Source organism: Rattus norvegicus, chromosome X (genome assembly GCF_021556685.1).
Source record: "Rattus norvegicus strain SHRSP/BbbUtx chromosome X, alternate assembly SHRSP_T2T, whole genome shotgun sequence".
Lineage (NCBI taxonomy): Eukaryota > Metazoa > Chordata > Mammalia > Rodentia > Muridae > Rattus > Rattus norvegicus.
In genome coordinates, this window is record NC_141554.1 from 42,880,572 (window position 1) to 42,897,311 (window position 16,740).

General features: G+C 37.6%; 1 protein-coding gene across 2 annotated transcripts in view; it reads right to left on the minus strand.

The window, feature by feature from the left end:
• Positions 1–5,312: 5,312 nt before the first annotated feature.
• Bclaf3 (BCLAF1 and THRAP3 family member 3) overlaps positions 5,313–16,740 on the minus strand; it is a 57,162-nt gene continuing 45,734 nt past the window's right edge. Inside the window, 2 exon segments of one of the 2 annotated variants that reach the window (NM_001446946.1) lie at positions 5,313–6,371; positions 7,097–7,122. In NM_001446946.1, the coding sequence (NP_001433875.1) occupies positions 7,117–7,122 (6 nt within the window). In that variant the 3' untranslated portion in view covers positions 5,313–6,371; positions 7,097–7,116. 2 annotated transcript variants of the gene reach the window in all.

Sequence of the window (16,740 nt, forward strand, 5' to 3'; positions counted from 1 at the left end):
AAGGGCTAGCGAAATGGCTCAGCAGATATAGAGTGCTTGCCTTCTGATGGAAATCTGGTCAGCCCAGCCTGGCAAACACTGCTCTGGCAGGCTTTGCCTTTCGCCCTTATTCCCTCTGCCTCACTAAAAACTGTTCGATTACATTCCTAAAGGTAACCTCCATGGTCTATTCCCTTATTTGGTCACTTCCTCCCACGGAGGCTATCGAAGTCCAGCTATCAAAGTATTGAAGTCCAGCAATCAAAAGCCCCCTTTGGCTCACCTAATTAGCATGCCCAATTAAAATGAAACATTCATTCTAACATGGGGTTTCCCCTTTTTACTTTTATAAACCGCTATTTGCCTATGGGCCAGGTCTGTCTCTTCTATCCAGAGGTAGTCCTTTGTCCTGTGGAACAAATACCCCTTCCCCTTCTCCCTCTTCCTTTATCTCCTGTCTTTGTCCCTTATTCCCTGCCCTCTGTCTCTCTGGAGCAAATAAATCTTCTTTGTGCCAAGAACTTGCTCTTGGAGGTCCTAAGCGAATAGAGGTGTCTTATACCATCCAAGCCTGAAGACTTTAATTCTTTCACTGGGTCCTATGGAAAGAATGGACTTTGGAAGGTCTACAATTTTCACATATGTGCACACATAAGTGGGGTACTGTTTAGCCACAGCGAAACCTTGCCTCGAAATACCAAAACAACAAACAAAAGAAACAGTTGAGATGAAAACTTTTATATATCACACTTTGCATTAATAATTTATACTAAAATGTCATATCACACATAATTAAGTTCACTACTTATAATGTAGGAGGAGAAACAGCAGGAAATGAAACCCCACTGGGCTAATGTAAAACGGAATGCAAATGAAGGTAATGCTTGTTGACATGTTTGTAGTGACTGACATTCAGTGATGGGAAGGATGGAATGTCCATACCACTTTAAAAGAATAACTTTAATACTAGGGTTTTTGTTATGTGACAGATAATAGAAATAGTCTCTTCAAATCCCACCAGTTAAGTAACCAGGTGTTAACAATGAGTATGTTTTCAGACTTCTATGCATTCGCATGTAAACCCAGGAATGATGGCAATAACTCACTATATTTCTTATTTTAATTAAATGCAGTAGAAAAGGAATCAGAAGTGAAATAGGAGCTGCTGAATGCTGTCAAGCATTGGGATCACATTGAGAAGCACTGTGCTAACATCAAGAAGCTGTGAAAAATGTAACTTTTAGCCCTGTCTTAGTCACTGTTCTATTACTGTGAAGACACCATGACCAAAACAACCCTTAGAAAAGAAAGCATTTAATTGGGGGCTTGCTTACAGTTTCAGAGATTTAGTCCACAGTTTTTATAGCAGGGGGCACTGCAGCAGTCATGGAGCTGTAGTAGCAGCTAAGAGCTACATCCTGAAACACAGGAGGGAGGGGGGATTGCATGGGGGACACGGGACTCAGCCTGGCATGGGCTTTTGAAACCTCAAAGTCCTATTCCAGTTACATGCGTCCTCTAACAAGTGCACACTGACTCCATCAAAACCACACCTCCCAATACTTCTCAAACAGTGCCAATCCCTGGTATCTAACCATTCAAATATGTGAGCCTATGGGAGCTGTTCTTATTCAAACTACCACAGGGTTTCACTGATGCTACCCAAGTGTTCCACCACGTGGCTGAAGATTCATGCCTTCTGGATTCCAACCTTAGGATATTATGACTTGACAGCACAACTTACCATGGAAAGACAGTTTTAGTATTCTATCCATTTTCCTTCCTTGGCTGGTGGCTGCTAGACATTATGTGCTTAGTTGTTGCTAGCTGGTACAAACTTTCTGACTTAGCTTTACTTTTGTTTGTGCCTCAACGCATCCCCACCTTTCCCTAAAAAGACCTCCAAATGCTGCAGATATAGCTCAATGATAAAATATCTGCCCTGCAAGTGCCAGCTGACTCCATTTTCCCTTTTCCTAGTTTAACATGTTAGAATTTGCTTTCTATATTGTTCTCTATGGTGCTTTTCTATAATAATGTGTTTTTTGACTTGTTCTTCCTCTATAACTTTGTGATTTACATGTTATAAATTATTTCATAGTATGTTCCGAGAATTGGCTGACCATAAAATGTCTCATGGTATGTTCCAGGAACTGTCTGACTATAAACCCACAACATGTACTTTCTCCATTATCATAAAAATAACTGCAAATATCTGATTTTTATAATCACCTGCTCGAATGCTATAAAAAAAAAAAAAGACTTTTAGTCTTAGCTGCTTCTCTCCTATTTGTAGGAGACTGCAAGTTTGGCCCAGCCATAAAAGATTTTTTTTTATCTTATAACCTCTCAGTTTTTAGCTCCAGGTTTTCAACACCAAAGCAGTGAGTCCGAGGATTAGAGCCCAAGCATCATCAAGCAAACAATAACAACAAAACTGTCCTGGCCAGTTTTATGCCAATTTGACACAAGCTAGAGAGGGTTCCTCAATTAGAAAATGCCTCCATAAAAACCAGCTGAAGGCAAGGCTATAGGGCATTTTCTTAACTAATGATTGATGGGGGAAGGACCAAGTCCATTGTGGGTGGAACAGTCCCTGGGCTGGTGATCCTGGGTTCTATATGAAAGTAGGCTGAACAAACCATGGGGAGCAATCCAGTAAGCAGCACCCCTCCATGCCCTCTGCATCAGCTCCTATCTGCAGGTTCTTGCCTCCAGTTTGAGTTTCTGCTCTCACCGCTTTTGATGATGGAACTGTAAGCGAAATAAACTCTTTCCTCTCTAAGTTGCTTTTGGTCATGGCATTTTATCACAATTGTGACTACGACATGAACTAAAATATGATTAAGTTCATATGCATCTATTTAAATGTTTTAACGTAAATGATATTTTCAACAGAAAAATATGTACTCTAAAATATGAGTTTTCTCTGTGATATGGTGATGGGTACTTTTAAAATTTGTGCTGAGATAATTATAGGTTAACAGGTATAAAACAGACAGACAGACAGACAGACAGACAGACAGACAGACACACACACACACACACACACACACACACACACACACACACACCCCAGAAAAGGGCAGGCACACAACTTTGAGTTTAGCCCTTGGATCACAGAATGAAATTCTCCCTCAAAAACAAAAACAAAACAAAGGAAAGTAATACAGATGGAACCTGGATACTTTTTACTTATTAACTAACATCAATCTTTAAAACCAGAAAACCCACCTAGAGAACAAATTTGTCTTGTCACTAGTCAAGAACTCTAAAGGAACTGTTCAATCTTTCATGTCTCTGTTACAGTACTTAATGTTGTTCTTTATCTTTGTAGATCTTTTGCTCTGGTTTGAGATTCTTTAGAGCAGGGATGATCTTACTATTGCCACCCTATTACCAGTGACAAGGCTAGCACATGAGGAACTGAAAGGAGGCAATGGTATGGGACTCAGTCAAAACATTTCTGGGGTGGAGTAAGGGTTCAGAAGGTAAAAGCACTTGAAACATAACCATGAGGATCTGGGTTCAGATGCCCAGAACCCAAATAGAGCCATACAAAGTAGCACATGTCTGTAATCCCAACACTCTTACAGCAAGACAGGAGATGGAGACAGGAAGATCCCCTGGAACCTTGCAGGACAGTAAGCCTGGCATATGCAGCAGTGAACAAGAAACATTGTTCAAACAAGGTAGAAGGCAAGGCCTAATACCTGAGATCATCTACCCTCTTTTCCTTCATGTATAATGAAATAAGAACATTGTACTCACATATGCTAAAATAAAAGTAAAGTTCTCGTCTTAAGCATTTAAGAATTCAGATTTTTTTTGAGGCTATTGAAAGTGGTCTTGTTCAATTCCCATATGAAAATTGCATACATAAATTCTACTATTTACAGATGCCTCAATTAATATTTAATGACTTAATTAGAATGTTATATGCTGGGGATTATGGTGAAAAAATAGACATGGTCTGTTTGACTGAATGCTATAAATTATCATAATTTTAATTTGTCTGGGTTTATTCTTATCTCATGAATTTCTGAGACAGTATCTCATACAGTAACTCAGGCTGGCCTGAACTCTCTATGTAAGTCAGGCAGACTTCAAACTTGGGGTAATCCTTCTGCCTCAGACTCCAAGTGTTGGTATTACATACTTGATGTGTGTGTGTGTACTTTAAATTATAAAACAAGTGTATCTTTTTAGGCTATCAATCTTATAGCAATTATTATCTGAGTATATATTCTGCCAGATTAAAAAGCTTTGATTTTTGAGACACTGTCAAAAATTTATACAAATACGCCTAAATGGGGGAATCAGTTGTGAAATGAAATGCTAAATTAACAATCTTACCCTTAGGTGCTACAGTGATTAAAACCATCTATAATCAAGCTGTTTACCAAGCTTCATTTCTATGTTCAATGGCCATTTTCCTTATGAGACTGCAGAAACTACACAGGCAAACAGGGCCCATGTGTCTCATCCTTTTTCTTGTTCACCAATACATGAAACATACACACACACTCACCCACCCAGGTGGGGAGCTGCCAGTCAAATGACTAACTACTACTGTTTTATGACTATTTACGAGAACATGGGAACAAATGAAATCAGTTATTTTAAAACTAGAAGCTGGACAGATGGCTCATTAGTTAGGACCACAAGCTGCTCTATCCAAGGATCTTGATCCATTTCCCAACATCCAGTGGCATCTCACAACTATTTTTTAACTCCAGTTCCAGTGCCTACATCTTCTTCTGGCCTTTGTGGGCCATGTATGATATACATGCAGGCAAAAACACCTATACAAATAAAATTAAGCTTCATGGACTGAAGATGTGGTTCAGCTGGCAGAATTCTTGCCTACCATGTATAGTGGAAACATGCCTGTAATCCCAACACTCCAGAGGTCATCGTGGTCATCCTCAGCTATATACTGAGTTCCATGTTAGCCTGGGCTACATGAGACCCTGACTCAAAAACATTAAAAGTAGATTTTTTTAAAAATATCCAAAAAACACAAACCTACTCTACTGTTGCACACATAAAATTCTCCCTTGCCCTAAGCCTCACATTTAGAAGGGTTGGAAAATCCGATTTATAGAGGTAGCACACAATACAAAGTCATTTGTGTGCATCATCTACATATCACGCAATTAGCACTGAATCAAGGCTCTGACTTCCCTCATCACTGACTCGTTTAAGGAAGAGTGGCTCTTGTGTGAAAAAAATTAATATAGATCCCTATGTGCTCCCCATTATTCAATATCAACAGGTGTTACCCAGGGTTGGCAGTCTCATGAAAAAAGAATGTTCTCACCATTGCCAGGTAGCAGCTTCAAGCAGAAAGAACAATATTTTATTTTCTTACAAATAAACATGTCACAAAATTTTGACTGGGAATGTATATGTACTTTTAAGCAGAAGAAAGAAAACAAAGAATTAAGTTTCTGGACCTACAGTCTGTATTTACTATCCCATGGATCCTATCTTACACATAGTAGGTATGCAACACCTATCAATTGAACCAAAGATATGTCTGTAAGATGTGTCTGCAAAAGGTGTAATACAGTAGTAGTAAAGTACAATGTTCAAATATGCAATTTTGTCTGTCAGATTTTAAAAGCCTTTAAAAATATAATATGCACAAGCTTGCCCTGAGGGAAAAGAAGATGGAATAGAGACTATAAAATCCTTACATATTTTCCACAATAGCACTTGAAACTAGAAAAGAGCAAATAGTCAGGGGAAAACCCAAGATACGCATTACTAATAATTCAGTGCACTCGCCATGACCTGATGGAGAGGATGCACTTCTTCTCTAGGCTTCTTATATTGTATTATGAAATGGATGACACACACAGGCCTTGATCTTCAGAAACTTCAGAAAACTTCAAGTTAGAAGCCAAAATGTCATCAGAAAAAGAAAAGCCAGTATAAAATTTGCTACTGTAAGGCCACTGTTTAAAGTTCTCTAATATACAGACACTAAATAATTCTGATACCTGTTCTTATAACACAAAGCTTTCAACATATAAACCTTCACATGTAACTCAATTAAACTCTCTCAGTGAAACCATGCTGAGAGAAAGATGCATCAACAAATAATGCCCGTCGAATGCATCTGCTGAGAATTTTTGCAAAAGAGCTTGTAGTTAAATACAACTTTTGAAATTGAATACTGTGATTAACAGTGATTGTTGAGTGTAAAAAAGTTGCAGCATTCTACTACTGAAAAATAAAGATATTTTATCAAGAAAGTTACAGTATTAGTGTCTTAGTGTCAATCCAATTCCTGACAAAATGAGATGCTCAGTTAAGTCCTCATATAGTGTTGACTCCATCTGCAACAATTCGAGGTGGTTTGTCCTTGGCAATATCGGGTATTCCTATCAAGAGAAAACAAGAGAAATATGGGTTTCAACAGAAGAGTCAGTTTTCAATATCTGAGCTAGAGTTTGGGCCACAGTACAGTTCTCAAAATACTTTAATCTGTATAGTGCTAACTTGCACCTCCCAATTCACATAAAAGTAATGAATGTGTAACCCTAAAGGTATCATTTAAACATAGAGTGCATCAAAACAGTCAAAAATGGTAAATAGGTAAGACAAGAAACCCCACGAGAGGGCACTGGTATTATTGGCACAAGGAGAAAGCTGCATTGTGCTTCTTGGGAGATTTTCAGGGAAAGAAAGCACTCTGGCCTCAAATGTTGCCTCTCCAGTCCCCAGCCTGACACAACAGAGGTAACCCATGTGCAAACTAGCATATTATCCTTTCCATCATATCCATGACTTCTTATTCCAAAACTATATGAACTCTTGTAATGACTGATAATTGCAAAGAAAGCTTTTGAAAAACTTTCCTCACTTTTAGATGGTTGTCAACATAAAGACATAAGGTTTCAATAAATGTGAGAAAAAAATTCACAAGAACAGGAAGATTATGATAAAAGTAACAGATATGGGTTTTATATTGTGGCATGATGCAAAACCCCTAAATTACCAACTACAAACTTGATATAAAACTATACAAATAATAAATCTAAAAATGGTAGAATGGCATGTATTTCAGAAACACTGAAAATAAAAATTTATTCAAATATATCCTTACCTTTTAACTAGGCTCTTACATTAAAACTGAAAGAAATGCAAAAGTGTATTTATTTTTAGCATTTATATTAGAATGGAAATGTTTAATTCCAAATAAAAACAATGCTGGTAGAAAAATCTTATTATTTCTTCTATTTTGTTTAACAAACACATGCACATACATTTTCAACATTATCGAAAACTGGTAGGTGGCACTGTGTTTTATTCTTTATTAATTGCACAATATAAAACCATACAATTATATCTTCAAATAACATGGTACCAACTAACGACTTGGAAAGGAAATTTTAAGTACAATAATTCTAAAGAAAATTTTACTTGAAAATCTTATAGAAGCATGCAATTTTTGAACTACTTTCATCCTGACATAGTTTCTCATCATCTCTCCAACTCATCTTATTGTTCAGTACAAGCCACCCTGCAAGCTTCCAGAGATTCTCCTATCTCCCCTATCTTGGTGGATGCCGGGACTGCAGGTGTATACTGCTTTTTCTAGAATTATGGAGAGTGTGGGAACTGAAACTCGGATATGCACACTTACACACTCACTGAGCCACCTCTACAGGCTCCTTGAATCTATTATTTTGTCTTAACTGGGGCCAGGCCCCCATGGCAAGGAACACTCTGAATTATGAGTGATGGTGTCAAGAAAGTGAACCAAGAATGGGGGAATGCTGGCCTTCTAGTACTTTGAAGGCAGAGCCACCTGGATCTGTGTGAATTCAAGGCAAGCCCAACCTACATAGACCAGCTAGTACCATGTAGTGAGGCCTTGTCTTAAGACAATCAAAAAATTGGTTTTGCCAGGTCATGATGGCATACTTTTTAATCCCAAGCTTAGCAAGCAGAGGTAGGCGGATCGATCTCTTATGAATTTCAGTCCAGTATCATCTATATAGGGACTTCCATGCTAGCCTGGTTTATATATTTATATAAACACATTCTCTGTGTGTCCCCCTCGCCTCAGAAGAGAGTTGGATCCTCTAGAACTAGTTACAAGCAGTTCGATACCATGTGGATGCTGGACCCAAACCCAGGTCCTCTGTAAAAGCAGCACATGCTTTTAACCTTTGAGCATTCTCTCCAGCCCCACTTGTGTATCTTTTAACTGAAAATTAGTTATTGAGTATATAAGTAAAAAGGCTTGGGAAACTGAAATAATTAATATACCCATATAGTAGAATATATGTTTGTTAATATACCCATACAGAATATGCATTTGTTAAAATGAATTAACTGAATGCAGTTGTGAAAGAAGTACAATTTAAAATATTAATGGTTGGAAGGAGAACGAGGAGGACTGCCTATTGGGACAAGCTTTTAGGTTGGCTTGGCTGGCTGTAACAGCTATGGATCCTAATGGGAGAAATTGTCTATGGAGGAGACCATGTTTGAGATTGTATTGGATAGGTATTTTGTCAACTTGATAGATGCTAGACTAATGTGGGAAGAAGGAAGCCCAACTGAGAGAATGCTTCCATCAGACTGGCACATAGACAAGTCTGTGGGGCATTTTCTTGATTGACTGGGCAGATGGTCATGGGTCATATAAGAAAGCAAACTGAACAAGCCACAGGAAGCGGGCTGGTAAGTAAGCAGTGTTTCTCCATGGCATCTGCTTCGGTTCCTGCCTCCAGGTGCCTGCTCTGGCTTCCCTCAATGATGGACTGTGATAAGGACAAGTAAGGGAACCCTTTTCTCCCCAAGTTGCTTCTTTCTGGTCATGGTTTTTGTCACTGCAATTGAAAAATAAGTAAGAAGGTATTTAAAATAAAACTTTACTTTCCTCCCATTTTAAGCAGTTCACCTATTTAAAGTGTACAATTCATCAACTTTGGGACTGGAAAGAGAATTAGTGAATAAGAGCACTGGCTGTGCTTCCAGAGGACCAGAATTCCATTCTCACCACCAACATGGCAGCTCACAATTATCTGTAACTCTAGTTTTAGGAGATCTGATGCCCTCATCTGCCCTCTTCAGGCACCAGACACACATGTGGTATACAGACGTGCATGCAGGCAAAACAACTATATACATAAAAAAACTTAAAACAAAACCACAATTCAATGGCTGCAGAGCTCCCAGGGACTACTAAAGGCTACATACATATGGACAGACCCATGGCTCCAACTGCATAAGTAGCAGAGAATGGCCTTGTTGGGCACCAACAGAAGGAGAAGTCCTTTGTCCTGCCAAGACTGGACCACCCCCACACCCCCAGTGTATGGGAATGTCAGGGGAGGACGGGAAAGGTGGGGGTGGATGGGAATGGGAACTCCCTTATTGGGGAGGGGGATGGGATAGGGGCCTTATGCCCAGGAAACTGGGAAAGGGAATATAACATTTGAAGTATAAATAAAAAAATCCAAAAAAAAAAAAGTATATTCACAGTACTGGTCAAACAACCGAGACAATCAGTTTTAGAATAGTTTTTTTTTTAACTTTAAAAAGTAGCCATATACCCATTACCAATAATCCCAGGATGTCTCTAATATTCACTCAGCATCACAGTTTAAAGTTATATCCATGCTGCAACTTGGTTCAAAACAGGTGTAAATGAATTTGACTTGATTTAGAACAACAATTTGAGAGCATCTGTGAGGCACAAAACATCTAGAATCTGAGGAGTTGTCAGGATCAGCCATCAAAAGAAGTAATGGTAAAATCTTGGGAAATGGGGAGGGTAATCAAATAGGATAAGTAACAATACACTAAGAAATACCCTTCCCTTCTTTTTGAGACATGGTTTGAATATGCAGACCAGGCTAAACTCGAACTTACTGGGTAGCCTAGACTGACCTCAAACTTGCAAATTTTCTGTGTCAGTACTGAACACGTCTTTTTAAGTGCTGGAATTATAGGTGTCCACCAGTGTACCTTGTAGAAATGCTTACCCTCTTTAAGAATGTATGAAAGAAACTAGGTATACATGTCATGATCCTAGTACTTGGGTAGCTGAGGTTGGATGATCATGAATTCAAGGCCAAACTAAGCTATATGGTAGACTATTGCCTCAATTTTTTTTTCTTTAAGAAGAAAAGAGAAAACACTCAAAAAGCCAGAGAAGCCAGACTTCAGGTCACAAAGACTCAAAAGTGATGACGCACACAGATAACACTTCCTTTTTATGTTGGTATGCTACAACTCAGACTTGGCAGGCACTTAGTAAATTCTTGATGATTAATCTGATCTTGGTTCTTTGTCTTTGTGATGCCATACTTTCAAGCTTCCTTGCAATCCCCAAGGCCACAAATCCCAGTCTCTAATTTCTTTCTGTATGTTTTTATGCCTTTTCTAGTTACAGTCAGTTTTAATAGGCACATAACCTATGTGGACTGAAGGACTACTGAAGGATAGATGATTCTAAGGAACTTTGTGCCTTCCTGACCAAATGCACAACTGCTGATGGGTTTTCAGTGGCTATCTTACCACTTACATTTTTTTATTGAAATTAAAATATAATTGCATCTTTTCCCCCTTTTGACCCTGTAGTTAATAGGTGTGTGTGTGTGTGTGTGTGTGTGTGAGAGAGAGAGAGAGAGAGAGAGAGAGAGAGAGAGAGAGAGAGAGAGAGAGATCATAAAAAAATTTTTTGAGGCAGGTTCTTACCCTCCTCCTAGAACTTACCACATAGCCAAGTTTGCCTTGAATACATGACCTTTCATATTAGTCTGAGATTACACACCTGAATCACCATGGCAGCTGTTCATCAAGCTTTCTAAAACTTTTTGTGAGAAGCAGAAGCTATTATGGGAGATACTTCTGATACTAGGACATTAAAAACAAGCCCTCTTCAAGGAAGTAATGAACATATGTCCCTCATCTTCTAGTTAAAATACAAAACTCAAGAATGAAGAAACCTATTATAAGTGAAGGCAGTATTAATTCCCCAGCTAAGGGTCCTGGATCAGATCAGGCTGTTCTCAGATCACTTTCTCTTTGGTCCAAGATGGTCTGATTCCAGGATCTTGTCTGAAAAAAAAAAACCCCTCTTTGTCACATTTCTATTACTGGGCTTTTCTTTCCCTCTGTGGGAATTTCTAAAGTCCCACCCTTGTCTCATCCAATCAGGTTCTTGCTATTATTTAAAGTGACTCAACTCACAAAGTGCATTGTGCTCAGTTCAAGGAGAAGACCTAACATTAATTCACATTGTGTGTGTGTGTGTGTGTGTGTGTGTGTGTGTGCGCACGCGCACGCACGCGCGCGTGCCTGTCTGTCTGTCTGTGCATGTGCATGTATGAATATGTAAAAGCCCAGACATTCAACTCTAGACCCATCTCCTCTCCTTGAGGTAAGCCTGTTATGAATATGTAACAATTTCAGTTCTCTACCTTTTTATTTCTGTTTTGGAATAAAACTTCGTGGGAAGCTGAGGGTCAAACGCAGTTTTAGGAAAATCATTATTATGATGCTAAGCAGTTGAAGATGATGTATTAAGAGCATATCTAGGGCTGGAGAGATGGCTCAGTGGTTAAGAGCCCCGACTGCTCTTCCAGAGGTGATGAGTTCAATTCCCAGCAACCACATGGTGGCTCACAACCATCTGTAATGGGATCTGATGTCCTCTTCTGGTGTGTCTGAGAACAGCTACAGTGTACTTATATATAATAAATGAATAAATCTTAAAAAAAAAAGAGCATATCTAGTATCAACCCTTACTACTTTCTAAGACTGCTGGGTTGTGGAGGCAGGAAACCAGGAGTATGTATCGGATGGCACAGAAACCAGACTGCACTGAAGATAGGAAACACAAAATTCCCATGACATATTTAACAGGATTAAAAACAAAACAAGAATTCATATGCAGCTACGAAGGACCACAGAGAGTAAAGGAATCCCAAGGAGAAAGAACAATGCTGGAGGTAGTTCAGTACCAACATCAAATTATACTATAGAGCTATAGTCATAAATGCAGCTTGTACTTAAATAAAAATAGACAGGAAAACCAATGGAATAGAAGAGAGGACCAGGAAATAGAATGGCAAAGTCATTTCCATTAATTTTTTTTTGACAAAGGAGGAAGAAACATACTATGGAAAAAGGAGCCCATTAAAGAAAAGTGGCAGCAGAACTGAATTTCTAGCCAAAGAAAAAAGAAACTGGATTTACATCTATCTCTTACCCTTTACAAAAATCAGTTGAGAATGGATCAAAGACCTACATTTAAAACCTGAAACACTAAAAGCTTTTGAAGAAAATACAGGGGCTACCCCTCAGGATATTGGGGTAGACAAGAACTTTTAAAATAAAACAGCAAGAGCACAGAGCTAACCCTAAAATCAAAATAATGTGACTACATGAAAATAAAAAGTTTCTGTATAGCAAGGAAAAGAACAAACAGAGCTAAGAGTGCACACAGAATGGGAGACAATGTTTACCAGCCACACTTCAGATAACAGGCTAATATTGACACATTGAAGAAATCCTAAATCCATCTGTTATCCAGCAAATTTTTAACTTCCTTTCTTTAGAGGTTAAGTAGTATTCCATTTTCATATATACCAAATTTTCATTATCCATTCATCTGTTCACTGACAACTACATTGATTCCAATTCATTGCTATTGTGAATAAAGCAGTAAGAAACAGAAGCATGTATATAAATATCTTTATGGTAGGATATGGAGTTGTCTGTGTATATGCCCAAGAGTTAGAAAGCTGAATCATAAAGTAGTTCTATTTTTAATTTTTTGAGAAATCTCAAACTGATTTCCACAGTGCCATATTAATCTGCACTCCTACAAACAGTAAATATGGATTTCCCTCTTTCTACAACCTTTCTAATACCCATTGTCAGATTTGTTTATGACAACCATTCTGACTGGTAAAACAGTATCTCAAAGTGGTTTTAGTTTGCATATCCCTGATGGCTAGGGACACTGAACATTTATAAAAATAGTTATTGTTCATTTGTACGTCTTTGTTTGAAAACTGTGTATTTAGTCAATTGCCCATTTGTTGACTGGCAGTTTGATTCCCCTTGGTATTTTATTTATGCAATTCTTTGTTAATTCTGGATACTAGCCCCTTATCTGAAGTACAAGGTTACACAATCTAAGGAATAAAACTGCACATTCTCTCATATGCAAGATCTAGCCAATAATATACATATATAAGTAAACACATGTACATATGGGTACAATACAACAAAGAAAAAAACATGAAAGGCTAAAATATAAGGGAGTGAAGAAGTGAATGCAGATAATGGATACAAGTTACAAAAGAGACTATAAAGCTAGTTCTTTTTTCTAGTTCTGTCTCTGTCATGAATTTTTTGATTTTGGTAAAAATGGAAAATTTAATGCAATATTTAAACAATGAAGAAATCTAAAGTGGAGGCAACCCTGGAGAAAAGTATCAGAACTTCTAACTTTATATAAGTTCATTAATTCTAGGCATTCTTATTTACTTGCAAGTTTTTAAATAAAATTTATTTTAAAATACTTCTTGCTTCTAGTCCGCACCTCTACCTGCACCCATAGCAGATTGGCATGCCCACTCCCCAACCCCATAAGTCCTGCCTGCCTCTGAGGAGGCCTGCTCCAATCCAATACCCCCAGGCCAGTTAACAATAGAGACAACTAGATGGTGAAACAGAAGCCAATGTAATTTGGCACCATCAGAACACAGTTCTTTTTACAGCAAGCTCTGGATATCCTAAAACACAAGAAGAACAAGACTGTGACCTTAAAGCTTATCTCATGAAGATGATAGAAGTCTTTAAAGAGGATACAAATAATTCCCCTAAAGAAATACAGAAAAACACAAACGGGTAGAAGTCCTTATAAAAAGGAAACAAATAAAGCCCTTAAAGAAATACAGGAAAATACTATCTGACAGGAATTGAACAAAATGGTTCAAGACTTAAAAAATAGAAACAATAAAGAAATCACAAATGGAGACAACTCTAGAGATGGAAAACCTAGGAAAGAGATCAGGAACTACAGATGCAAGCATCACCAACAGAATACAAGAGATAGAAAAGAGAATCGCAGGTGTACAAGATACCATAGAAGATATTGATACACTGATCAAAGAATGCCAAGTGTAAAAAAAGTTCCTAACCCAAAACATCCAGGAAATTTGGAATACAAAAAAGAAGACCAAACCTAAGAATAATAAAAATAGGAGGTGGTGAAGATTTTGGGTCGGAAATGTCTTCAACAAAACCATAGAAGAAAAACATCCTAATCTAAAGAAAGAGATCGCCATAAATGTACAAGATAGAATACCAAATATATTGGACCAGAAAAGAAATTCCTCCTGTCATATAATAATCAAAACACTAAATGTACAGAAGAAAGAATATCGAAGCTGTAAGGGGAAAAGGCCAAGTAAATATAAAGGCAGACCTATCAGAATTACACCAGACTTCTCAACAGAGACTCTAAAAGTCAGAAGATTCTGAACAGATAGATGTCATACAGACCCTAAGAGACCACAGATGCCAGCCCAGGCTAGTATAGCCAGTAAAACTCTTTACCATAAATGGAGAAACCAAGATATTCCATGACAAAACCAAATTTAAACAACATATCTTTCTACTACAGAGGATACTAGAAAGAAGACTCCAACAAAGTATATAACTACTAGACCCAAGGAAACACGAGAAATTAATCATCTCAAAACAAACCCAAAAGAAGAGATCACACACTCATGCACATATTACTAGCACCAACAATATAATAACAAGAAATAACAATCATTGGTCACTAATATGCCTCAACATCAATGGACTCAATTCCCCAATAAAAGACCCAGGCTAACAGACTGGATATATGAACAGGAACCATCATTCTGCTGCATACAAGAAACACACCTCAGCAACAAAGATAGGAACTACCTCTGAGTAAAGGACTGGAAAAATGTTTTCCAAACCAACTGTCCCAAGAAATAGTCAAACTCAGAGCTGAAATCAACCAATTGGAAGTAAAGAGAATACAAAGGATCAACAAAACCAAGATCTGGTTCTTAGAGAAAAATCAACAAGATAGACAGACCCTCAGCCAGACTAACCAGAGGGGAGGGAGACAGTATCCAAATTAACAAAATCAGAAATGAAAAGGGAGACATAACAACAGAAAGAGAGGACATTAAAAAAACCACCAGGTCTTATCACAAAAGCTGATAGTCAACAGAACTGGAAAATCTAGATGAAAAGGATGATTTTCTAGATAGATACCACATACCAAAGTTAAATTAAGATCAGGTAAGCTATGTAAACAGTTTCTGTAATCCCTAAGGAAATAGAAACATTCATTTAAAAAACCCCAACCAAAAAAGGACCAGGGCCAGATGGTTTTAGTGCAGAATTCTAGCAGATCTTTTAAAAAGAGCTAATACCAATACCCCTAAAACTATTCCATAAAATAGAAACAGAAGGAGCATTGTCTAACTCATTCTATGAAGCCACAGTCAACTAATAACAAAATCAAAAACTCAACAAAGAAAGAGAACTTCAGATTGATTTCTCTTATGAATATCAATGCAAAAATGATTAATAAAACTCTCATAAACTGAATCCAAGAACACATCAAAACAATCATTCACCATGATCAAGTAGGCTTCATCCCAGGGATGCAGGGATGGTTCAATTCAATTGATGAATTGAAAACTCATCAATATAATTCACTATATTAGCAAACTCAAAGGAAAAAACACCACATGATCATTTCATTGGATGCTAAAAAATCTTCAAAAAAGTTCAACACTCCTTCATGCTAAGTCTTGGAGAGATCAGGTATTCAAGGCACATACCTAAACACAATAAAAGCAATATACAGCAAACCAACAGCTAATATCAAATTAAGTGGAGAGAAACTTTCAGCGATCTCACTAAAATCAGGGACAAGACAAGGCTACCCTACTCTCTCCCTGTCTATTCAATATGGTACTTGAAGTTCTAGTCAGAGCAATAAGACGACAAAATGAGATCAAGGGGATACGAATTGGAAAGGAAAAAGTCAAGGTATCATTATTTGCAGATGATATGACAGTATACATAAGTGACCACAAAAATACCACCAGAGAACCTTTATAGCTGATAAATAACTTCAGCAAAGTGGCTGGATATAAAATTAACTCAAAGAAATTAGTAGCCCTCCTTCCTATGAATAATAAATGGGTTGAGAAAGAAATTGGGGGAAAAACACCCGTTTCAATAGCTACAAATAATATTAAATATCTTAGTCTTACAGTAACCAAGTAAATGAAAGTTCTATATGATAAGAACTTCAAATCCCTAAAGAAAGAAATTGAGTAAGATCTCAGAATATAGAAAGATCTCCCATGCTCATGGATTGGTTGGATTAATATAGTGAAAATGGGCATCTTACCAAAAGCAATTTACAGATTCAATGTAATTCTCATCAACATTCCAACACAATTTTTTACAGACCTTGAAAGAGCAATTTTCACCTTCATATGGAAAAACAAAAAACCAAGGATAGCAAAAACAATTCTGAACAATAAAAGAACTTCTGGAGAAATCAGTATCCCTGACCTCAAGCAATATTACAGAGCAATAGTGATAAAAACTGTATGGTATTGGTAGAGATAGGTTGATCAATGAAATAGAATCAAAGATGTAGAAATAAACCCACAAAACTACCGAAACTTGATTTTTGACAAAGAAACCAAAACT